General features: G+C 32.0%; 1 protein-coding gene across 1 annotated transcript; it reads left to right on the top strand.

Moving 5' to 3' along the window:
• The first annotated feature begins 13,563 nt into the window (after nucleotides 1-13,563).
• LOC143080420 (uncharacterized) lies at nucleotides 13,564-24,621 on the top strand. Its single transcript, XM_076256264.1, has 2 exons — nucleotides 13,564-13,947; nucleotides 23,563-24,621. The coding sequence occupies exons 1-2, from the start codon at nucleotides 13,712-13,714 to the stop codon at nucleotides 24,608-24,610; spliced, it is 1,284 nt and encodes a 427-aa protein (XP_076112379.1). The 5' UTR covers nucleotides 13,564-13,711; the 3' UTR covers nucleotides 24,611-24,621.
• The last annotated feature ends 2,339 nt before the right edge of the window (nucleotides 24,622-26,960 follow it).

Genomic DNA, 26,960 nt, shown 5'->3' with positions numbered 1-26,960 from the left:
GTTGTATTATTTTGGTTACATATGACGTAGCTCTGGACTTGAAACATCCCGCCATTGAGCTAGTGTACTATGTTAAATTTTTGGATTCTTGTCGTACATTTTTGATCATGTGCAATGTATTTATTCTTTGTTACATAATTCATTGTTTTATAGTGATTAAGATTATAAATCAATATTGATTGTTGTTCCCCTATTTTTGACATTTTTATCTATTACGTCTGTTTGATTTGTACATACATCGTTGTCAAAATAATGCAATTGTATGCGACTGCCGTACAGGTGAGAGATTTAGCTAGCTGTCAAACCAGGTTTTATCAACCATTTTCTATTTAAGAAAATGCCTGTACCAAGTCAGGAAAAAGACAGTTGTTATCCATTCGTTTGATGTGTTTGAGGTTTTGATTACGGACTTTCCGTTTGAATTTTCCTCTGACGGTATGCTATTTTTGTTATTTTACTTTTTATTTGTTTTTAAATTTACAATCGGTTAGGAATTATGGAAACAGTAGTTTACCTCAATGTTCAAATCTCCAAAAATGGACTGAGATAAAGGTACTAACCAAGAACTAGATTCAAAATTAAAGTTGTGTAGGGTAGTTAGTCTGTACATCTGAGTTTTAAGTCTGAAAACTGTAGCGATGGTGTAAAATGTACGATTGACAGTTAAAAATAGTAGCACTAATTGTAGAAAACTGTCAAGCGTTTGTATTTCATATAGACATATGATGTGTCAATCGATGAAACATGAATATGTCGAATACCTGTTAGATACAAAATATAGAGATGTAGTATGAGTGCCAATGTAACAACTATCTATTAAAGACCAATGGACAATTAAAATAATTACGGTTTTCTCCAATGAGTAAAACCCGAATCATATAGTGATTGATTTTAAGGTCTCGGGATTGCAAAATACCAAATTATTCAAAGAAAATGGCAACTATATGATTCATGATACAACAACAATAGATACAAAGTAATGGCAGACAGCACTTCCTGGATAGCGTGTTCCTGGTTTGTGACAGACATAAATTCATCAATACTATCTTTTAGATAGACAAAAGTAAATTCTTAAATAACAAAATTACCGACCTAAAAGGAAAATTCAAAACGGAAAAAATCCCTTAACAAAAAGCAAAGTCAAAAGCTCAAACACATCATACGAATGAAAACTACTGTCATACTGTAGAAAGTGGTGGATTACACCTACTTTTATAGCTCCTTAATTAAACCTCTCACTTGTATGTTAATCAAATAAAATGTGATTTTATTTACAACAATGTGGGAGCAGAGCAAAAACAAACATGATATATAAAAACGCCAAAAATGAGCGCACAATCTGCCATCGAAAAAAGCATGCATTTTTGTAAAGGTACTTTTTTCTGTTGAACTAATAAGAGAAAAAAAAAGGTAATGTCGAAATAAAAAAAAAATTAACAGAGATTGCTACAATTTTACAATAGTTTAGTTTAAGTACAGCTTATTTGAAAAAAATAATAATAATATAGGTCACCGATGAGTTAAAAAAGATATTCCAATTTAAAAGCAAAAAAAAAAAGTGACATTTTTTCACCAAGTGGAGATAATTTGGAGATTTTTTTAATGACACAAACCTATTTAAAAGTCATCTGGGGCTAAAACGAATAGATTTTTGGAGTGATTTTTTTTACCATATCATAAAGTTACAACTTATAGTGTAAGCAATAAAACTTGTAATGAACAATTTATATGTTTAAATTTTTGCTGAATTTGTTGTTCCCTCGAGCCTCCTTAAAGCCAAAATTTGATGAATCAATGATCAGCTCCAGTAGCTAAAATAACGTACTCATTAAAACCGGAGAAAATGCAAACGCGATCTGAATATGAACCTTGCTTTGATTAAGACAGACACAGTGAGCCAGATTTTTAGGGAAAACGGTACTATTACACATCCAAGGCAGGTGAAGGAAGTCAAATTACATTGTAGGAGCGCTGTAATTGGATGTAAGGGTACAATATTTCTTTATTTATCTATGAATAAATGCAGTGTGTATATTTACAATTATAAATTTTTTTACCTATTGAAATATTTTCTAGAGAATTATTCGAAAAGACTTCCAAAATTTCATAAATTTTGTGTAAAATAACGGTTTGCATGGATAACATAAACAATCTCCGTTGGAAATTGGTCAGGATACTATTTGGCTTTAATTCTTAAAACATAATAATAAAGTACTACACCACTGTTTTATCCAGGTTTTTATTATAAAAAGTGGTAAATTTAGAAAATAGTAGTATTGTCGTCAATGGCAGAATAAATAGTATCGTTTTCCCTTTAGGCTGACGGTTTATAATACAATTCAAAAGACAAGTTTCGAACCATTATGTCGTTTTCCCCTAGTCCGAGATTACTCTGACGTCTAACAAATGGCTTTGACAGACAAGCTGGGGCCGTGGGACGCCAGAGCTCGTCCCATATCAAAAAGTGGATATTTGGCCACCCAAAATAGATGCGCTGCTTCGTCGCTTCTGGTGCCAATTGAGGGCCTTGGAATTATATAAATCGGGCATCAATTTGTTCATTTTTCATTTATCTCTTCATTTATGTAAGTTTCACCTACCTGGCAACCTTTATTTTTCCATATTTTAACAGTTTTCACAGAGACCCATCGATTTCTTCATTTTGACTTGTAATCTCGGACTAGTTCTCCCCTTTCCAATCCTGTTTTACAGAAAAATTACCCGAGATTAAACACATGTTGAAGAGTATGAACAACTCTTTCTAGATTATGAACAAATGCATGAATGCTTTGTCGATAATTGAAGCGGTGCTTCTTTAAAGGGAAACTTCACAAAAAAATCAAAAATTGATATTATGTTCATTCTGTATCAAAATGCTCAAATTCATAGATATTAAAGTTTTATTCCGCTAGATAAGCGATCACCATCGATTTTAAAGTTAGAGTATCAATTCTCTGCGTTCGGCCATTTTGTCTTCTTTCTCGATTAATAACAACGATATGTCTATAAACCACAAAGGAACAAAACGACAGTAACCGATGTAGTCGTAATTGCGTGTCAATATCTTGTCACTCGTACGTTTGTTTTATCCGACTAACTAACTTGATACGGAAAATATTCTTATTTTTTTTTAATAACCATGGTCTGTTGTTTTTAAACTGTTAATATTGGAAGGTAAACGGACAGAAAGTCACAGGACAAAAAGTCACAGGACATAAAGTCACAAATTTGATAGGACAAAAAGTCACAGGACAAAAAGTCACAAATAATTTTTTGACAATTGTTGGAATATATAAGAGAAATATCTTGAAATATTTACTTTTTAATACATATATTCATATTAAAGTTAATGGAATTGATCATTTTACTTGAAAAATGAAGATTTATTTTATTTTAATCATGCAAAGGACATATTTTTTGGCACCATGAAGCCATTTGAGTGCCAATCTACTTTGACATTTTGTTTTCTTAACAATTATTTGATCATCTTTGATATTTTTTTTGATAAATTTTGCTTACAAAGTTGGTTAATATACAATACATCAAGAAAAATACAAAAATATTTTTGTAAAAATAAGCATTTTTTTTCAAAGAAAATAATCAGAAAAAAATGAATTGTGACTTTTTGTCCTGTGACTTTTTGTCCGTGACTTTTTGTCTGTGACTGTTTGTCCTGTGACTTTCTGTCCTACATTCTATTGGAATTGGGTAAAAAGTCAAAGTTGAAATCATAAATAAGTGTTCCGTGAAAATTGTTTTCGAAAATCTAATTTGTTCATAATTCTTTAAAGTAATAAACTTTTTTCAAATAAATTCTGATCTTCCCTCATCTGATCACCAGCATGGCTAAAGGTATTACTTCCAAAGGTATTGTGAGGGGTGTGAGGTGACACGTCCAGGTATTCAAGCGATTTCCTGTCGGGCTTGCAAGTTCATGCATCGTTTCACTTCTGCAGGTATTGATCAGTGTACACGGCCGATAACTTATAACTTTCCATTTTTAACTATCAGATGTATAATATACAAGTCTGTCTTACTTGTAATTACTAAACTCATACGCTTGTTTATAAATAACATTTCTGGTGTAAAGAATATTATTCATAAAAATATAAATAATACCCCAAGAAATAAGATTTGATGAAAATAAAATCTATTTAAATATTTTTTCCAAGGGTGAATTTGGGAAAATGTAATATATACTCGTTGTCAATAGTGAAGGACAGAGTGGAACATACCAGAAATATTGATTTAAAAAATGAACGCACTTGTCGACGATTCGTTTATACGACTGGGTAGAAAGTTACGGAACTATAGCGCAATTTAAAATATAAACATGTATACATTGAACGTAAGAAAAAAATATATATTTTGAATAAATTGGGGTAAAAGTTTTGTAAAAAGACTAGTCCACGTATGCCTACAGTATGTAATCATCGAATGTCGATAGACTATTGTATACCAAAAGAAGAAAAAGAAGAGAACCAATTTGATTTAAATACAGGTCGATGTATAACTTGCTTTGGTTCATCGAAGTTGTGGACATAGTAAAATCACAGATTTATATTTCAATCAGATTGTTCTCGAACAAAGGACGGAATTCGTCATCACAATTGTTATATATGCCACTGGACGGACACTAATTATAAAAATAAATTGCTTGTCCGCTAAATAGGGGTATTCTTGTCAGATAAAAGACTTTTAGTTATATTAAAAAAATAGGGAAATATGACATTAAATTGGTTCTGTCTTTTTTTTTAAACATCGTTAAAAAGATGTGTGTCTAAGGTGAACGCCACAAAACCCTGTAATATTAGTACGAGAGTATAGCATGTAAACATTCCTTCTCAATAATATGGTTGTATTGGAAATCTTTTCATACAGATTGACAACTCATGGTCCGATATGCATGTAATATTTGCCACATGACGCCCATAGTTCTTTCTACCATCATCATCTTATTCTTTAATATTGCTGTTAACATCGATGGTTCACACCCAAACAAAATGGAGTGATGAACCTTCAGAGCTTTTCCGTGTTATAACTTGTTAATCTTAATATATAGGCGAAATTTCGGTATTGAAATGAATCTATATCTCACAAACAGGATGTTTAAATAACGATTTTGAGTAATCCCCTAACGAACCAATATAAACGTATGGCAAGATATAACCATGATTGAAGGAATTTAGTTTTTGTCAGACGCAAGAACTCATCACTATCATAATCGTATACGTATATATGCATGCAGTTTCAAATATCAAGAACAAGCGGTCGATGTCGATAGTCCGTTTTCTAACTGTTCAGAGTTAGACATGTCACTTGTTCATTCTTGGAAGCCTTCATATTCCCCGTCCAACGATTGGAACTCTTTCTGGTTGTGTTGACTATATATGCTTGTATGGTTATTCTGTCGTTTATCTGTACAACTGGTTGCATTTCCTCTCCTTTCCCAACAAACAAACTAACGAAACGCTACTAGTCTGCTTTCTCTGGAGCTCATCCTCAATGGCGCTTATACGTCAGGAAACTTACATGTATACTAATAATGATTGTTTCAAGAACAACGATGTAGGGACGAACTATTCTAATTTCGTCAATATCAGTTATGCATGACTAAAATATAAGTTTTATTACAACAACTGTATTTGGTCTCGAATGTATGTTAACTAATTAATGTGTTTTTATAGACTAGCTCAAATCCTCATCCAAATAATATAATCTATATGTAATAATCGTTTCCTACCACACCGAGATTTAATGCCAAGCGGTAGACATATTTTAGGTACTAATTAAGTAATTAAATGAACAATCTTATTGATAACAATAATTAATCATTAATGTGCAAAGATTAAAAAACAACAGTAGTTTTTCTTTATTTGTACGTATTACATTCCGCTTCGGTAGAGTTATCTTCAAATACAATCTAATTAAAATATTGATCTCTGATTACGTTATACTACATATGTAGTATAACGTAATCAGAGATCAATATTTTAATTAGATTGCTTCAAATAGTTTCAGATATTAATTAATACATGGGTTTCAAAAGTCTAAATGTAAGTATTCTCGTACATTTTTTTGCCTAATAAAGACAATCAAAATGCTTTGGTAAAGCTATTTCTAATTTCTAAGTTCCCCTTTTTTATGAGACATAAATCAAGGACAAGAGGTGTATATCATTTCTTTCTGACACATGAATTAAGTTTCTCGTCTTTAACCGAAAATTGTTTATTTCTTAGTAAATTAATTTATTTGAATTCAAATAAATAATAGCACCAAATATAATTAAATAATTCCACGGCGATCTATTTTCATTTGTCACCAACTTGAATATGTATTTTTAAATGTGTGTATTAAATGCTCCCTTGTTTTATAATCCACTGATCCGAATAGACAGTCACACCTGGCAAGGTGTGCCCTAGAGGCGTGGTTAACATGATACCGAAGTGCAAATAACAATTTACCTTTCAACAAGCCATCTACGAGTTTTGCCACAGAACCGTGAATACACACATCGTATAAACCTAGTCATAGCAGAGACAGTAAAAGGTCAATAAGAGTACACCAACATATTGTCTTTACAGATTATTGTACTTTAATTTGTTCACCTTATTAGTCCGAAAATGCATTAATTAAAAATAAATTTATAACATTTTGTGTTGTCTAAAAAATTAATTTGAATATATACTTTTAACATAGAAAATTTATCTCATGAATATGTACAATTGCACGTCTGTGCGTTTTATCTCCTTATTATCGGCTGGTTATTAGATAAAGCAGAAGTCATCGACGCGCTTACGATTACGTTAAAATATGATTAAAAACCAAGACTTTTAATGATTGTATTTTAAATCCCGGCATGCAAAAACCAGGAGAAAACGTCACGACCTACAGGAAGTTGTTAATATTTTTTCATTGATTATTGAATTTCTCCTTTATTACTGCAATTATAGCGATAAAACTTTGCGAATATATATATTATGTCATAATGAACATATTTAAACCATAAGTAAAAAATCGCGAATTTTCCCTTTAATACGTCTGTATACGTACCTCTGTTTTTCTATCTATAGGTGTGTCTCCTATAATTCTTTCAACCTAATCCTTTGTTTTCTCAAATAATATGTGCGACTTCTCCCTTTTACATCTCTACTAAAATATATTTTATTTAATTTTCTACATAGTTTGATAAATTAAATACATGTGTTTGGGAGGTCATATATGATGTTGATGATCGTTGTTAGGACTGCCCTACGAAAGCTTGTTTTACATCATAAGACTTGTCTGTGAGACGTCATAAGACACGTCATAAGACCATCCTCTAAGGACTAATCCTAGGACACTTTTATTGACATGATCCTGAATCATAACCAGATTATGGATATTTTTTAAAGTGTATTTTCTATTTACTGGCGACTCGTTAGCGGAGACAGTAAACGTGTATTTGCGACCATCAAACCACCAATTGATGCCGTTGGAGCTTAAAATACAATATTGGTATCTCCATTCTAATGAAACTGAAAATTAACAACGTTTATACATGTATTTAAAATCTTTCATATATCGTCTGCGCTTGCGCGTTCGTTCCATGAAAATTAGTGACGTTATCCAATCAAAATGAACGTTACAAACGTTGTTGCCTTTTTATTCTTTGCCTAACTATTATTCTTTGTAAACGGAAGTAATCGGTTAATTCTATTAGAGTATGTTTTGACTTATTATTCATTTGCTTATGTAGTAGCTATTTAACAAACCGATAATTTATTCAAAATATTGAAATAATGTATTCACATATTTTAGGGGCCAGCTGAAGGACACCTACGGGTGCGGGAATTCTCGCTACATTGAAGACCCATTGGTTGCCTTCGGCTGTTGTTTGCTCTATGGTCGGGTGGTTGTCGCTTTGACATATTCACCATTTCCTTTCTCAATTTTATTATTGCTACTTTCAGGTAACAATGGCCATATTTGAAAGAAATTGTACGCCATGGATACGAAATTTATTCGAATAGGACAATGTTACAACAAATGAAATAAACCACGCCTTCAGCGAGAGAAATTTACCGGGAATTTTATTTGTCTCAACCTTAAGCCTTCTTGGCCTTAGTGGAAATTTTCTTGTGATTTGGATTTTCGGTTTTAAATTCAATCAGTCGTCTTATCGAATTTATGTGCTATGTCTCGCTGTGTTGGATTTTATAAATTGCTTCATGACAATGCCTTTCGTACTCACTTATCTATTGTATATGGAAAGTTATCCCTCGGAATTTTTATGTAAGATTGGTCATTTCATTGGATTTTTCATCGGAATTGCCTCCCCTTTTACATTAATTCTAATAGCCGCAGATCGATACAGGAATATTTGTAGACCACTTAGTTTACAATGGTCTGCAAGACGAGCAAAACTTATGTGCTTATTTATAAACATCGTAGCTCTATTTATTTCATGGTACGTTCCTATTGTTTATGGCACTACCGAAATTAAATCGGTCAATAGGAGCATTGTACTGGTGCAATGTTTTAAGGAAAATGGAACACTTTCACAGACGATTACTTGGTGGCAGTATATCATTCTGACAGGACTTTTTACACTGGTTTCTGCGTTTATTATTGTTATTTACTTAGTGATAATGATAAATGTACGCAGAAAATCCAAACTCTTTACCAAATATAAACCTGAAGTACATATGCGAGACGCTAATATAACATTCACGAACAGAATCATTCATACTAAGAAAACAACAATCACTTTCTTTATCATCTCAACAGTGTACGTATTAAGTTCCTTGGTTCATCATATATTAGCATTATTTCTTCATGTTATACAGAATGTAGAATGTAAAATGTCATACACCCAAAGTGTTCTCTTCTGGTCCTTATTTTGGACAGTATTTATAAATAACGTTGCAAATCCTGTTATATATGGCTTATCTGACACCCGCTTTAAACAGTGTATAAAATCAATGTTTTTAAATTGAACTAGCACTGATGAGTCTTATGAAGACGAAACGCTCGTCTGTTGTATTAAATTATCAGCCTGGTACGTTTGATAACTATTTGATAAAGAACACCTAGCAAGTCACATGAGATCATTTTTTGGAAGGGTTCGTATTGCTCAGTCTTTTGTTTTTGATGTTGTGTTTTGTATACTGTTGTTTGTCCTTTGTTCTTTTTTTTAGGGGGAGGGGTGTGTACTTTATGCCATAACAATGTTAGTTCGTTTTCTACTTTTTACTTTTGGGATTGTAGTTACGCCGGACGAAAGGAACATATCCGATATCATCTGTGAAACGGTTATTCCATAACGGTCAACCAACTCGTGATGACGTCCGTGAAATTTACGAAGTGATGATTTCAACTTCATCATTTGGAACTCTTTGTTGAATAGCTTTAGGTAAGGGAATTGTAGTTACGACGAAAGGAACATATCCGATATCATCTGTGAAACGGTTATTCCATAACGGTCAACCAACTCGCGATGACGTCCGTGAAATTTACGAAGTGATGATTTCAACTTCATCATTTGGAACTCTTTGTTGAATAGCTTCCTTGTGAGCAGCAACCCTCTATCAAGAAAATCATAATAGGAAAAACAAGCACGGGAATATCGTATCAATTGGGAAATATTTACCCCGTATGCAGGTGCTGCTGGAATGTTGCTATTTAGTAATGGAAAGTTCACAATTGGAAAGCCGAAATCATCTCTTTTGGCGTAAAGTTTTGTTTTCAACCGACCCTCATTGTCAAGATATGAGGCCGACTTAACTGTACCTGTTGTATCTTTTATCTCTAGTTCAATGGGATAGATGCGTTCAACGTAGTCACCAAATTTTGAATTATTTTTTGAGAGAACATCATCTCTATAGCGGAGAGGAAAGTTAAAGGATATTGCTAACTTCTTGTCTTCCTTCCTCAGAAGTTCCTGTATGAATTCAGCCTCATAATAATAAAGAAACAAATCGGGAACAAGAGGGAAACAATTGGTTCCCATTAAAATGCCGACAGTCTGATGAAGAACACGTCCTCCGAACGTAACAAATATGTTGTCAATCAAGCAGCTTTCAAACTGGTTTTTTAAAGTTTGTAGTGTTTGACACCTGTGTATATCCAATGTCATTGAAAAGGAATTTGCGCTACCAAGCATACTTTTATACCATATGCTGATGGGTTTGCTCATTTTTGAAGACTGTAGTGACCTGTAATTGTTTATATCTCTGTATCGTCGTACTTTACAATTAACAATCATACCATATCTCCTTATTTTGCAGGAGTCTTTGGAGTACTTATTTCCTTTCTTTCTCAGTTGTCTAGGACTATCAAGGGATGCCAAGGACTATCTAGGGTATATATAAATACTAATGTTATCTTGACATGATATAAATAATTAAAAGATTTTATCAAACAACAGGTAGTTAAGTAATTACCTTTTGTGTGAAAATACGGAAGTGTAGTACGATGATGATCAATAACGTTTAACATTGATTGTGTTTAGCCTTTATAAATAGTTAACCGTCTTGCATTGACTTCAGCCGATTGAAAATAGCATTCTACATAGCAACAACCTATAGGACAATGACATGAGATATACAAAATTTGTTTTCTTCAACATTGGTTTGGAAACATGTATATATTTTGTAACAGATGTCAGATTATTGACAATATTCAATATCATTTCCACTGCAGAAGGTTTATACAATAAGTCGTGACCTTGAAAAGATTGATTCCACAAGTGAAGCTGGGGCTACGTACGTCATAGCTTGGATTACGCTGATAGATTTGGTAACCGAAGTTTACGACAATATAAATGATTTCAACTGATTCCATGTAGAGCGATTTAACAATATTTAATGACCTTGAAAAGATTCCTTGATACCACAGGTGAAGCTTGGGCTACGTCATAGCTTGAATTACGCTGATAAATTTCATGACTCAACTTTACGACAATATAAATGATTTCAAATGTGAATCCATGGAAACTTTGTTTTTCTACGTAGTGTTCAAACAGAACCTGGATATGGCGTTATATTTTTCCATTTAATATGTAATCTATTTGGAGCTTGCTTTTTCTTATTCTGTTTCCCTGATAGATGGTTGGTGATTACAGGAATCTATTGAATCGTAGAGCCGAGGTCATACATCTCAATGATTGGGAATACGGAAAACCAGCATGCTTTGGTGACAGTAAATGAACATCTGTTTCGATGAATATGTTCCCTTGTCGTAACGACAATCTCAATCTTATTTCAGTATTAGTTGTATCAATGAATGACAAATATCACCGAACTTCCACTTGTAATAAACAACATTAAAGGCGCTACCAGTGGAACTGGGGCTTTTTACTTTCTTTTTACTTTCAGGTTGCTTTCGTTAATTTTGTTCATTCTGGTCTTTTCATGAAATTTTCATGGTCTACACGTCTTTATTCGTTTTTGAGATGTGGTGTCTTTCATTCTTTTATCCTTTATTTCCAGGTTGCTTTCTTCCTATGCCTTTTATCTGAGTTATACATTTTAGTATAGAGCAATGTTGATATGGATATTAAATTGGCGTATAGTGCAAGGATGATAAAACGTCTATTTTTTTTTAAAGCTTTTCAGGAACTGCTTGCCAATCATTAATTAGATTCTCAATTTACTGTTACGTTTTTGTGTTATTACAATATAATGTTCCATGGCATGGGTGACCAATGAGCTTCTTATACCTTTGAGCACGATAAACAATTTCCCCAAAGGTTTGTATATGGTAAATCCCCATGATTCTTTTTGGTACTCAAAACACCCATGAATAGACTCTCACGTCCCAAGTCAGGAGCATGTAAATCATTGGGTGTCGTTTGTTGTGGTACATTTTATATACCATATTTGTGTTTCGTTCAATATTTTATACTTAAATAAAATTGCTTACTTTCTCATTTGAATTTGTTTTACTTTTGTCTATTCGGGGTATTTTATTATAGCTGATTATATGTGGTATGGGTTTTACTTATTGTTGAGGCTGGACGATGACCCGTATTGCTTTTAATTTCTGTGTCATTTTGTCTTTTGTTGAGAGTTTTCTCATTGAATCATACCACAACTGTTATTTTTATATCCCATTAAACACAAAATCACATAATCAATTACTAGTGTACATCAATAACAGCTATACATTTTAGACATCTTTCGATTTTAGTTCAAGTTTAAAGAAAACACTAATGAACTATATTTCTCATTTTAAAAATTCTGTGACATCATACGGTTATTGTATCTTGGCCTTATTACATATTTTAACGCATTATCGCAGGTTCAATGTAAAAGTACTTCAACTCGAAACTGTTTATAGATTAAAGTTCTCGGAATTCCCACCCTTCTGATATCTTGTTCCGCGAAAGGTTTACAAAAAACTCTGTTTGAATAGACAATATAAACAAATAACATTGATGGATAACATTTCTAATTGTATATGAGCAATGACACTTAAATGTATTTATTACAGTGCATGGCCCTGAAAACACCTTACGTGTATTTTAATGAATAAAACATTTCATTACTTAAAATAAATGTATTGTCAATAAAGGTGCTTAATTACATATCAAATACAGATTAGTTCATGGATAGGAATCGACTTCCTACATTGCCATTTATTTACAGAAATTTTTTGAAAAACATAATGGTCAAAGCTATCCCCCTTTTTTTTGTCATCAAAATATTAATTAAAGATAAAAATGCATCAGTTGACAGTGGACACGGACTAAATCTATAAAACCAGTTCAATCCACTACCTTATACATTTGAAAATGCCTGTACCAAGTCAGGAATATGACAGTTGTTGTAACTTCATTCGTTTGATGTGTTTTGTCATTTGATTAGGGACTTTCCGTTGGGAATTTTCCTCCGAGTTCAGTTTTTTTTTTTTTGTGATTTTACTTTTTCTTATACATTACATAATAAGATTAAAGAAAGACTGGTTTTCTTTTCACTTTCAGAAGTTTCTTCAATCCCCCCTTTTTTATTCAACATTTCAGTCCAATAATAGGCCACTGCTTTGTTATTTGTAAATGTCATTCTAAAATCCTATATCAGAACGACATGCACATCAAATAGAAATGTATATAGACTTCATGAAACTGTATCTATAAAATGATCACTATTTCTTCGAATTCGTTATGACATTCTAAAAGTCTAAACAAATAAAAAAAACATTTACATGCTAAAAAATACAAATTCTGGGATATACCTGTAAAGAACTTTAAACGCCCACGTCGTATTTTCCTTCTCTTTTTTTAAGAAATAATAAATAAATGGGAATTACACCAATATGATTAGATAACACGGATAAAAAAAAATCGATTTGACACATATTGATCAATATGATCAAATACAGAAGACGATATTTCCTCAATACACTTTTTATTTATTTTTAATATCACTTCCTTAAAACATAAATAATAATCGCATGTATTGCCTAATCCACTCAACAGCAACACGACGAACTCAATTATAGGTCTAGTAATGGATTTTATCAAAATCGATTTCAAACCAGGAAGTAAATTACATTGGCTAACAATAAATACAAGGTAGTCGGTTACAGATCAGTGCACTCTTCCGTATTGACATGCAATTCAACTCTCCTTTCGCTTTAGTCAAACTACGCTATATTCTTTGAATAATGAACAGAGTTTCTACTATGTTACGGATTTATTCAGTTAAGAAAAGTTAATATATTTTTTTCAATGTTTGACATACATTGGACAGTTGTAAAGTTACTATTTCAGTGGACTAATAGTATGGTAGTACCAATAAATGCTCTGTTTGCCGTTTCACTTTCTGTTAATGTGTGTACTATATTATACTGTGCTTGTGAACGTTTACAAAAATGCTTAAAAGACCGATGTTGCTGTGGGCCGAATCACTGCATCGTTCATATATGTCAAGTATATCAGGATAAAACACAAGATCTTTCTAAAGCGTAAGTTTCAATTTAACTTATATTAATAGACTAGGACATTGTTCCGAGTTTTTCTTTTTTTCTTTCTTATGAAGAATTGGTTTATATGCTACATTTTGTACTCTGTTTATTGACTTCACCTGTTTCATCATTTGACATGTATTGGTTTTGTAAACAAAACAAATAAAACTGGTTTTTTTTCTAACGAGTGCACAATTTTAGAGGTTAAATACTTTTTGTATTAATATGTATGAAAACTAATTGGTAGGATGGATACCCATACTTGCACCACAGATCAATATTAAAATCATTAGCGGATCCAGAGAGGGGTGGACGATCAATGCATTTGAATGGGAGCATATAGTTGGAACCCCTCCCCCTTTACTCTGGGTTTGGAACCCCCCTTTTAGAATGGCTGGATCCGCCCCCTGATCAAAATGATTTGATAGATAAAAAAAAAAAAAAAAAGTAAACAATACTTGAAGTCTTCCACCCCACTTAGTGGTCTGACTGCTTCCCTCCCCCTCCCCATTGTCATCTTTTTAAAACATGTTTATCTTTTCTGAACACCAGGAGACCAAACTAAAAGATTTTGTTTTGAACTTCTATCAACTTCTTTAAAAAGGCTATTCCTGTCAATCGGGAATTTCCCTATTATGGAAATGGATAATGATCATTTCATTAAAACAGGTGGAGAGGGTGGGAAACGAGGATGTTTAATATTTTTCCCATAAAAAATGTCTTTTAATTTTCCATTGCATGCAAGGTATACTTGTCTTATTTTATCTATTCTTGGTGTCCCTTATAAAGCGTTGTGGAGCATTGCTTGATCTGTATATATCCTTCTTTAGTTGTTTTCTTTTAAGGGGGGTCGTATTATGTCGTTTCGGCACTTTTCCTAAAAGACCACTGTCTAGGCTATTCTTGGGTTTAATTATTTTGAAGGACTCTTTTGATGTTCCTTTTTTTCCTTTTCATGTGCAACTTCCTTACTGATTCATTTGCGTTTCCCTTTTATACAGATTCAATTTTGTTTTTATAAAACAGATTTCTGTCGAGCCCACCTAAGTTCTGCTTTCACACGAACGAATATTCCTTAAGGGGTCGTATAAATGTATGTACTTGTCAGACCATCACCTGATTTACTTCAGTACAAAGTAATTCCTTTGACACCATTCATTAGATTTATTTACTTTTCTACATTAAATTAATACTTTTTGATAAATTAAGTTTATGTCATCTCAGGTGAATATAGTGATTATTTTCACAAGTTACGGAAATAGTTTATAATGAATAGACTTAGCTCACGATTTAATGGTCAGTGCAATGATTTGGATTATACTATACAAATCCTTGGTCAGTGGTCAACATTTCGTCCTATAATAATACTTATTAATAAGTTTAAGCCTAATAAGATAGAATAATAAATCTATATTGAAACCCGTCTTTATATTAGTACAAATGTTCTAAAAATACGTCCAGTTTTGAAATTGATTACTTTAAAAGTATAGTATAGTACTATATATATCCAACTAACTCTATTTCATTTTTCAAAATGTGATCTCAGTGACTTGAACTTTTGTTTTTTTATACTATTTCTGTCACTAATTTCAACAGACAACAGAAATTTACTGGCAGATGTTCCAAATAAAACATTGTTTTAAAGCAGGATTTGATTATATAAGCTGAGTTTCTTTAAGTCAAGTTTAAATCTCGAAGCTTTAAGGCAGTTGTGTAGAATAATTTGCTTATTTATTTCCTATCCAGGCATATGAAAGTTTCAATTTTCAGACGATAAGAGAATGACTAATTTCATTTTTTTTTTGTAAAAACATTATAAAACGTTTTGTCAAAATCAGTTTAAATTGATGGTGTTTAACATTGAAAGACACTTTGAGAATATTACGCCCTTTATTATTCTTGGTCATATTTTGTAAACAGACATATATAATGAAGTATACACACCAATGAAAACGCTACCGTCCAACAACACACGTTTCAACTAAAATTTGGTCACTGTACGTTTTTCAACGATTTTACTTTATATTTGTAAATTTGAAACCACATTTTTTTTAAAATAATTTGGATATGTACATTTCATATAAAACAAAATTTGTGTTCATGCTGTTAGTTATAATTATAATGTATAATATTAGTAGCTGCTTGTCTGTATAGATTGTTTATATTTATTATGTTACGTCGCCAATTATAGAAATTATAGAAATTATAATGAACAGATTGTTTCACAGATGATAGAGGATATGTTCCTAATGTCGCAACTACAATCCCACTCCTTTTCCCGAATGTGACCTACCGAATTTGATTTTCTTACATGAGAAACAAAATGGGTGCCATCTGTGTAGCAGGATCTGTTTAGTACCCTTCCGTAACACATGAAATCATCCCCACTTGTAGTGGAGTTTGTGTTGATCTGAAAGGTCGGCTAGTAGGCTGGGTAAAGATATAATCATAATATTTAAATTGAACCTTTTTTCATGCAGTCTCGATAGATTTCTTTTTCTTAACCAGTTTTAACTGATATTTATCCGACCTGGTAAATGAAACCAACGGTCTGATTTAAGGCGACTGCATTAAACGGAAAACAGCACCTTTTTATTAGATTACTGTACCTCAACCAGTCATGATACTCCATATCGTATCAAAGTATCCCTTTTTATTAGATTATTGTACCTCAACCAGTCATGATACTCCATATCGTATCAAAGTATCCCTTTTTATTAGATTACTGTACCTCAACCAGTCATGATACTCCATATCGTATCAAAGTATTCCTTTTTATTAGATTATTGTACCTCAACCAGTCAGGATACTCCATATCGTATCAAAGTATCCCTTTTTATTAGATTATTGTACCTCAACCAGTCACGATACTCCATATCGTATCAAAGTATCCCTTTTTATTAGATTATTGTACCTCAACCAGTCACGATACTACATATCGTATCAAAGTATCCCTTTTTATTAGATTATTGTACCTCAACCAGTCATGATACTCCATATCGTATCAAAGTATCCCTTTTTATTAGATTACTGTACCTCAACCAGTCATGATACTCCATATCGTATCAAAGTATCCCTTTTTATTAGATTATTGTACCTCAACCAGTCATGATACTCCATATCGTATCAAAGTATCCCTTTTTATTAGATTATTGTACCTCAACCAGTCATGATACTCCATATCGTATCAAAGTATCCCTTTTTATTAGATTATTGTACCTCAACCAGTCATGATACTCCATATCGTATCAAAGTATCCCTTTTTATTAGATCATTGTACCTCAACCAGTCACGATACTCCATATCGTATCAAAGTATCCCTTTTTATTAGATTATTGTACCTCAACCAGTCATGATACTCCATATCGTATCAAAGTATCCCTTTTTATTAGATTATTGTACCTCAACCAGTCATGATACTCCATATCGTATCAAAGTATCCCTTTTTATTGGTATACTACCTAAAACCAGTTTTACTCCATCTAGTTTCGAAGGATCTCTTTTTATTCAAAACAAAATCAATATACATGTATTGCCCAAGATGTTGCCATATACAAATCGGAAATATGCCGACCTTATAAAAAGCCTATATATTTACATCTGTTAAGTTAAGAAGTTATAGCAAAACTACGTCGCTCTACTTACTGTTGATATATAACTTGTCTATTGATCTTCCGTTAAAAAGATAAAGGTAAATTACGTACTTTTTTCTGGGTTTGAATTTAAATATGAATAAGAAGATGTGGTATGAGTGCAAATGAGACATCTCTCCATCTAAGTCATAATGTATAACAAGTTAACAAATATAGGTTAAAGTACGGCCTTCAAGACGAAGCCTTGGCTCACACCGAACAGCAAGCTCAAATAAATGTACGTTTCGACTATAACGAAAGCAGGATTTTAAGTATGTTCTCTCCACATGAAGATAAGATATGTTTTGTGAAGTTTGGAAATTCGTCCGAAATTGTTTAAATTATTTTCTACCCTAAAGAGATTTAAAATTAACTACAAGGCGTAGACTCTTGCCCACCATCAAATACCGTACGATGACTATTTTATATGTATAGTTTTTCTGAACATTTGTTGTAAGGTCGTGATTGCTTTCTCTATTTCAATGTTCTAATAATAACATTTAGATTTATTAATAGAAAATATTATCAAATTAATTAAACAAGTATTTTAACAATGGGATTTACAACTATAAGAGTTTAATACTAGTAATTAGTTGCATTGGCTTTGCTGAGAATATAAACACATCTTAGTATTTGTACAGTTTCTTTCAAAAATGTATTAAAAAATTTGCTAAAGCAATGGATTTCACATTTATAAGAATAATGTTATAAATGTCATTGTATGAATTGATAAAATCTATGACGTGTGTATAACAGAATGAAAATTGATGTTTTTTTCTCTCTTTTCTCCGATAAACGATTTCATGACAATATGCTGTAATTTGATCAAAAAGTATTAACCTTTGAGAACGCGGAAGTGTGTTTCCGATAAATCAATATGATAAAAGTTCATTTCTCACAGAATAATACTTCAGCAATTGAATGATAAAATAATGTCGATTAATTGATATGGTTAAAAATAACGCAGTACAGTCGATATATAACTAAACTCATCAATGATGGAAACCACAAATTAACTTCACAAACTGTTTCTAGTCTCTCAATCAGTTTTTCAATTCTATCCAAAGATTTTATTGTTTAAGCATTCAAACATTGGATAAAGTCTCAGCCTATATAAATCCTTTTCCATACAAGATGGATAGAATAATACTTGGCTTGTACCTGTAACAATAATTAATACATCATATATAGTCTTACAGTGAGTCAGAGAAGGGGAACTTTAACCCTCTCTCATCTAACGATACCTAGATATTTAATAAACAGATATATCATGTTAAGGAGGGGTATTTGCGAAAAATACCAGTCCAGAAAATGTAAAATTTCACGAGCCGTAAGATTTATGGTATACCGCCATCTTGGATTGTACAAGCACAGTCAAAAATCGGTCTATGTATTTGGCCAAATCTGCAAACTTGGAAACAGATTTGCAATTTAATGGTTAGACTGTTTATTAATATATAGAAAACTTGTTAATCTATTATATTATTCAAAATATTTTAACAAATATCAAATTTTTTGGTTTTTAAAACTATTTTTTTCAAATGAGCCATATAAGGGGAGAAAACTCTTTCAGTACAAAATTTATACTGGGCTAATATGGAAATTTTTAATTTTTACTTGTGGCAAGAAATAAAGTTTGGTGGCACCTTCTTTTCTTGTTATTTTCTTAAAACATATTATGAAACCTTTTTTCTCACAATTTATTTCAAAATTCTATCTCATAGAATTTTTTTATGCACTCTTATGTGCTTTTTCATGAACAAACTAACCAAATTTAGGCAATTTTTAACCACTCATAGCTTAAAAATTGTACGGTGACCCACACTTTTTATTATATTTTTTAAAAAAGCATAGTAAATTCTTCATTTTAGCAAAATGTAAGAAAATTCTGTCTCAAAAAACATTTACTTATGATCTACCTTTATTACACCGAATGTAAACGTTCAAAAACGCATTGATGATCGTGACGTTACAAGCGTCCAGTCGGATAAAGTATTTTTTGGCAAATACCACGGCAGTAAGTATAGTTTTGTGGACCCTCAGACGGTACACTAGTGTATAGAATGCTCACAGGTTTTGGTCAGCCTTACTGATGGTACTTTCGGTAATAATATATAGTGTCTTATATTTCCATTAATAATTGTCAGCAGTATTACATGTATTAGTGACACCTTCGTTAATATAAACTACCAACCAGTAAAGACAAAAAACAGTGATTCTTTAGCTCGAGTGTTGTATACTGAAATTTCCTATTTACTTTGAACGCAATTTAAGCATTTATATAGTGTAAATTATTGGTTCATTAGTGCCGAAAAGGGGACTTACAGCAGAAAAAGAAAGCAAGACGTATTGTCAAATCCCGTTTAAATTTAAGTAAAAAAAACGTATAAAGGTGGTAGATATTGACACTCTTTATACGTTATTCAACACCTTGCCGTGATAGTATCGTGTGGTAGTCGATAAGTGTCGTGTTGCAAAGCGTTTACATCGATCTTAAGCCTTTTCCGGTTGCTGTAATTTTTTTTTTTTTTATGTTTTGTCTACATTTTTAAAAACACGGGATTTTTAATGGCAGCATGACGATGTCTCGACAGTCTCCTGTGTTAAAGTATAATAACCAATTACTTTAAGTTTTGAATTCTGAAAATGCAATCAATTCCAATTTAATAGGTTTTTTTGTCGAATGCTTTTCAAATGTTGCAATATAATTCAACAAGGAAAAAGGAAGTAAAATAACTTGTTAATTTACGATGTAAAAAAATGATGCTGATCGATTCTACGACTGGCTACATGTGATGATGATGTTATTAGAACAAGCCGAACTGTTAATAAAAGCTCTAAGGCCAGGAAGTAAATCGTTATTATGTAATATAATCATCATCCCACTGGAAAAAAAAAACAGTGCAGAAAGTTTAAGCTTTGAAATGTTTCTTTCTCTTCCTGATTGGAACTCTTAGTCATAATCTGCGTTCGATTCAGCATAAAATAACAACGTCGAAACAAGCGACTTAAAAGCTTTTGTACAAGATGAAATTATCAAATACGTGATGGTCTGGATGGTGTAAGTAATTGGCTAAAAGTGCAGAATAAAAGGGGAAGAAATTAAAGAATACAGAAAAATGGGTTGTTAAAATATAAAGAATAGAGATTAATGTGAAATATATATAGATAAAGAATAAGATAAAATGCGTAAACAATTTAAGAATAAAGAAATGAAAGACCCCTTTATTGCTTGCTGTTTTCAAAGACTCAGTGTTGAAGTACGCAGTTTGACCTATAATAATAGTTTACAAATGTACTATTACAATGTGTGACTTAGATGGAGAGCTGTCTCATTAGTACTCATACCACACCTTCTTATATCTAAATAAGATATTTCATAGAATTAATTGCCTCTCTTTTGCAATAGTATATTGCAAAAAAATATGTTTTTTGTTACATATTTCTGATTTCTAAACAAGAAAAAAATCAAATGAATGCTTTTAAGTATATGATATGTAATCAAATGAAGTCTGGTTAAAAGACTAAAAAAATATTACAAACTCAATTCATTTGATTGAGTTTGTAATATTTTTTCAGTCGTTTAGTTGAAGAAAAAACACAGTTGAAAACTAGTACCCAAGTACTCGTGAATTTCAAGTATTTTATAACTTGCTTTTAACAACATTACAATTGGACTAGGAAGTACCTGTTAAACACGTGTAGAAATGTATACTTAAACAGTTAACTTATATACCGTCTTTCATTGGAGGTTATACAACGAGGAAGTCACCTATCAGATTATTCAAACCGTTACCATTGTATAAACATTTAATAAAGAAACGATCAAATTATTTAAAACACTACTTCTTAGTGCATACACTTTAATATATTTATAACTCGATAACGACCAAAAACCAAATACTTCAAGAAAAAAAAAACACCCGAGATTAATGAGATACTTTCATTAGATAAGTCGAACTATTGCGGTGTACCAATCTGCACTAAGATTTTTCAAATGCCTTTCAAGAGTTTTCCCATTTATTCCGTTATTATTGATTTTTCCTGACAACTAAGGATTTTCTTATCCCAGGAAAAGATAACATTAGCCGTATTTGGCACAACATTTTGGAATTTTGGGTTCTCAATGCTCTTCACCTTTTACTTGTTTGGCTTTATAACTATTTTGATCTAAGCGTCACTGATGAGTCTTATGTAGACGAAACGCGCGTCTGGCGTATTAAATTATAATCCTGGTACCTTTGATAACTATTCACACATACAGCAGATAAAACAGCTTTATATTGGTGGCTTTATGTCTATTATTTCTTTGCTTTGTACCGATCTATTGAGTAAAACCATGTGCAACAGTTTGTTCTAATATTGTGCTGTAACACCACTGTCCTATGATAAAGTGAGCGCTCATGTTTATATGCATGTTCCAATGTCCCAAGTCAGGAGCCTGTAATTTAGTGGTTGTCGCTGGTTCATTCTGTTATTTATGTGTTCTCGTACATTGTAATATTGATGGTCATACTGTCACCTATAATGATATTCATGATTTGAACTTTGATTAATCATAGTCTGATTGAGACATTGACTATCATACCACATCTCTAATATTTATATTCAGATCAACATTTGACGTACCAAACCAAAACCAACATTGCCATGAATTCACATTCCATTTATGCAGTCATTATATCAATTTAAAATTTTTATAGTTTTAGTCGGAAATAGAGAGAATATAAAGTTAAGAAAAATTTATGGTGCATTTGTTTTAGACAATTATAGCATACATGACCTACTGGTCTAGTTTTAAAAACAATGAAGATATATATATCATCTGATCTCTTGACCTTCACACATTTGCAAGTACTAGGTCTACTAAGTTGACTTATCATATCCATGGTTGACACAACGAACCAGGAAATGTCTGAATTATATACTAAACTTTGCTGACTAATAATTTGTACTCGACTATATCTGGAAAAGTCTGACATAGCACACGACTTTGGTTTCCTGAAATAATAATCTAATTAGGATAGCCCCTGATATATGAGTATTTAAAAGATGACATAATTTTATATTTATAATAGATGTAATTTTTACGTTTGTGTCCAGTACCTGTTATTGTGAAACAGTATTTGTTTCTTTTTAAATTTATTTTGTACTTTCTTGACTGTACCTTTTGTTGGCGCTTTAGACATGCGTATAGATCTTTTTCTTATGTAGAGGGCCTTTGTCATGTGTCGACCAATATATTATTTGGCTTTATTGCGCAGTTCTTGCACTTGCTGTTTCATTGAATGACATTTGTATTCATATTATATGTTTATTTCCAAAACATCTCTTAGTTCTAAGTGCAGTTTAATCGTACATAAAACATACCATAAAGCTTAACCATTAAGCATCATATTAAAACTGTGTTTCACTTTTAAAACTGTAGTTGACCACAAGTTAACCTTAATCGAAAAAGTCTCATTGTGCTCTATAGTTTTTATGAACACGAACAGAAAAGACTTGGTGCACTTTTTCTAAAATCTTCAAGACTGGTCAGGAAAGTTTACATTCGTTTCGAGTACAATTCAGTACAGTTTAGTAAAAGACAGAACATTCGATTTCAAGCCTAATATGCAGGTCAATAATATACAACTAGCAAGGCAAAGATTTTTAGGTCCTGAGTCTTAGAAATTGGCAAATAAGTAATTAACGGGGACTATGGCCATGCATGTTTAGATTTAAATCAATTGTTCTCAACTGCAGTTTCTAAAGTGAAATACGGGTTTAACTTGATTCTGAACGGTTAAGCTTTATAGTATGGTTTATGTTCGATTTAACTACCAGTTTCCCTAATGACAAAAAACAATAAACAACAAGACAACACATACTACCTCTGACCGACGTTCGTTACAACGAACTTGACACGTATACATGAAATGCATCTTTATACCGGTGATGTTTTGTAGATCATACTTCGTAATTTTTCCTTTTTTTATTTCAGATTTACAGAACAAGTAACAGTATTAATATCTTCTAGTCTAGCAATCATTGTTATATGCTCTACAAACATTATACGAGTTCCTTTCAGTGGAAATATAGAACAGTCAGAGTCGGTGTTCATTCAAATAGTTTTGGCAATAAATATTGGACGCTACGTATATTTGATTTTACAAGATGCATATCTGTTTCCGCATATTGATAAAGCACGTTTCCGAACGGACACTGTCCATCACGTGGTCACTATTGTCTGCTACAGTGTAATATTGGTGTATAGACAAAACATGCTTCTAGGGATACTTGGAATATTGACTGAATTAAATACATTTCTTGTAGAAGTTACAAAAATTATGAAAACATTAGGACGACATAAAACGAGTATTTACAAAAAAATGTCAGTCGCCAGTTGTGCCACAACCATTGTCTTTCGCGGAGTAATTCCAGTAATATTTTTAATAATGGGGATGTTTCATGAAACACCATTTGTTATGCATTATACAGCTTTGACAGTATTTTTCCTTAGTATTATTTTCTTTTCTGTAATAAATGTGTGGTTAATTCTTTCAACCGTCCAGCGAGTCATAAAAATATATAGCTATAGTGAAACTTTGGAAGTAGGGCATGCACCGGAACACATCCAGTTAGAAAGCTTCCGCAAAAATAATTTAGGATACGAAAGACCATTAGGCAATATCAACATTAATTATGACACCGAGAAATTGAATATAAATAAAAGTATTGACCAAAATTTAATCTCAAAAATAAAAAACGTGTACTTAACACAACGAAGTGATCACATGGATATTGAGATGAACAATGTCATTGAGATTGATAGTACTCAATCAATAGATTCTTCTAGTCCTGAGCCTAGTCAGTCTACTTCTAATAGAGACAGATCAATACCAAGGAACTCGTGTTTAAACTTACTTCCGGCAACAGAACCGCAGATCGATTTGTCTGTACGGTTTGCACCTAATGTACTGCCTGGAGACATCCTTAACGATTTATCTAGGTCAAATAATGAAAATGAAGAATTCGATTTGCCAATATAAAATAATCTTAATAGTTTGTTATTTTTGTTGTGCCATATGTTTGCCATTGGAATTAGATTTGTTAGATATTTCCCAAAAAGAAAAAATAACGTATCACTCGTTTAATAATTTATGTTTGTATAATACTTCCAACGTAACATGTACCTTTGAAGAATTTCTACATTAATCCTTTTTATTAGAGGCACTGATGACACTAAAAGGGTATTCAAATGCACAAGCCTAAGTCGACGACATTTCAAACTGACAAAACCATGGAAATAATCGAAAAACGAACTAATATCGACATTCAACAAAAGTACTAAAAACTAAAAAAAAAAAATTGATCACATGGTCATATTATTTTATTTTCACTTTATAAACAATATGCATGAGTCTCTACACGAACAGGTGCTTGAACTATTACGTAATAATATTTCGATATTAGACACGAAATTGAAATTGTTAATCATTCTGGTTTTTTGAAGAGCAATTACTTTGAAAAACCACTTGATAAAAAATATGATGTATGCATCAGTTTAAACTTCTTTTGTAATTGTCACACACATTATAAACTGATCAGTGCATTCAACAGAAAAAGACAAACTCCATATTTAATTGGTATTTACATGCTACTAGCTGCTAGAAGACCCTTGTTAATTTATGTATCATCGTCATTTTGCTTAGTTTCTTTTGTTACCTACTCTGACATCAGACTCGACTTCTTTAAAACTTATTTTTACTATGCATATTGCTGTGTTTGTTTAATCTATATTATCTAGAGGTATAGGGGAGGGTTGAGATCTCACCCGCCTCAGTTTTGCACCTGCCCCAAGTCTATGTTAATCTTGTATGTGTTTTAAATTTTAGTTCATTTATATGTTTAGGCGTTTAGTATGTCGTCCATTTTACTTGAACTAAATCACAATGTTTGTTTCAAGGCCAGCTAAATTCCGCCTTAGGGTGCTGGAGACCCATTGGTGGCCTTCGGCTATTGTTTTACTCTTTGGTCGGATTGTTGTCTCTCTGACACATTTTCCATTTCCATTCTCGATTTTGTTTTTATTTTGTCTCTTTTTTATATTGTTAGTTACGTAAGCGCTTCAATGTTATATATCCTGTGGTCTTTGATGGAATATGTTTGTTTTTTTCATTGACCTTTTGTACTTTATAATCATCAAGTAGTTGTAACTACAACAAAACATACTTAATTTCTAATCTATCTATCCCTCTCTCTTTCTTTTTTGAAAACATTTGTTAAAATACCGTTTCTCTGGGAAAAACCTTGTTTCATAATATATCTAAACCAAACATTATATATTAAAAACCAACAGAAGTACATGTTTTACATTGCGTTATTAAGTGCAAATCGTAAATCGTGAATAAAAACATCCACAAATCAATAGTATAACCACAGAACACGTGACGTCAGACATACTAACAGTGCCTAATATATAACATTTTAATATATTTACATACGAAAGATACCTTAAAACTATGCCATGATATTAGATTTATTTGATAATCGTATATCATTTAAATGGTGTTGATGTAACTTTATGGTTATTCAAATATTTGCCTATATGATAAATTGAAATATGTAGGTTAAACTATTCAAAATACATTACATTTAATCAATGGTAGCGTTTTGACCAATATAAATTCAAAAGCAGCATAGAAAAAAGTAAAATAACAATATTACCGAACTCCTAGGAAAAGTCCCTTATCAAAAATTAATGTCAAATTCCAAAGCTCAAACAAGCCAAACGAATGGATACCAACTGTCATATTCCTGACTTGGTATAGACATTTTCTAACGTAGAAAATGGTGGATTAAACTTATTATTATACATCTTGGTGTAAAATTCCATGCAATCCTGTTTGTCTCCAGATAACAAATTTATTTCATATGAAGCGTCTCTTTACCTTTCATACTGGGGAATAAGACTGACAAAAATCTAATGAAAAACTTTCACTACATATTTTTTACACCAATGCTGTTGTGCATTGTCAAAGATTACATTTTTTTGTATTGCTTTATTTTTGGGGATTTCTGATTAACGGAATTTTGGCAAACAATGTATTTTGTTTCCATGAAAACCCCACCATACTAAACGACGATCGCAACACGCTCACTGCAATCCAAAATTAATTCAGATTGTGGTAAGGTCGTGGTATGAGCGGCATGAAAATGTAAATTTTCGTTGAATTCACGATGTTACTACGTTCTCATAACGCTTCTTCATTGATCCCGCTACGATTAAACCACGTTCTCATCATGTATATTCTGCAACCTCACTACGGTTATCACGATCTTACAACACTGGTAATGTCCTTACTACCACCATATCACGATCTATTCGATTGCAAAATG

The sequence above is a fragment of the Mytilus galloprovincialis genome, chromosome 6 (assembly GCF_965363235.1).
Source record: "Mytilus galloprovincialis chromosome 6, xbMytGall1.hap1.1, whole genome shotgun sequence".
NCBI classification, from domain to species: domain Eukaryota; kingdom Metazoa; phylum Mollusca; class Bivalvia; order Mytilida; family Mytilidae; genus Mytilus; species Mytilus galloprovincialis.
The sequence above is the reverse complement of the archived record's forward strand: the minus strand, read 5'-3'. Positions and strand labels throughout refer to the sequence as shown.

Bases quoted from the DNA above. Each gene is read 5' to 3' on its own strand.
- LOC143080420 (XM_076256264.1), top strand. From the start codon at position 13,712: ATGTTTGACATACATTGGACAGTTGTAAAGTTACTATTTCAGTGGACT. The intron at 13,948-23,562 runs GTAAGTTTCAAT...TTTTTATTTCAG, and splicing joins ACACAAGATCTTTCTAAAGC to ATTTACAGAACAAGTAACAG.